This window comes from Eimeria mitis, genomic scaffold (assembly GCF_000499745.2).
Source record: "Eimeria mitis Houghton genomic scaffold, Emh_scaff4217, whole genome shotgun sequence".
In the NCBI taxonomy this organism is placed as follows: Eukaryota; Apicomplexa; class Conoidasida; order Eucoccidiorida; family Eimeriidae; genus Eimeria; species Eimeria mitis.
Window position 1 is genome coordinate 1 of NW_013572542.1, and position 224 is coordinate 224.

Here is a 224-nt window from a genome sequence, read left to right on the forward strand (position 1 = left end):
CAGCAGCAGCAGCAGCAGCAGCAGCAGGAGCCAGCAGCAACGACAGCAGCGCATGCAGCACGGTGGTTTTGTTGAATATAAGCTGGCAGCAGAAGGATCTGCTGACAGCAGCAAACTTAAGCAGCGACAGAACAGCACTCTGCTGCAGCAGCATTGCTGCTGCTGCTGCTCATCGGCTGCTTCGTCACACTCCTCCTCCTGCTGCTGCTGCTGCTCCTGCTGCT

The 224-nt window shown here is 58.0% G+C and overlaps 1 protein-coding gene across 1 annotated transcript in view; it reads right to left on the minus strand.

The window, feature by feature from the left end:
• Positions 1-184: 184 nt before the first annotated feature.
• EMH_0073410 (uncharacterized protein) overlaps positions 185-224 on the minus strand; it is a gene marked incomplete at both ends in the record, with an annotated part of 819 nt that continues 779 nt past the window's right edge. The window contains one exon of the mRNA XM_013499325.1: positions 185-222. Within this exon, the coding sequence (XP_013354779.1) occupies positions 185-222 (38 nt within the window). The remainder of the gene's footprint in view (positions 223-224) is intronic.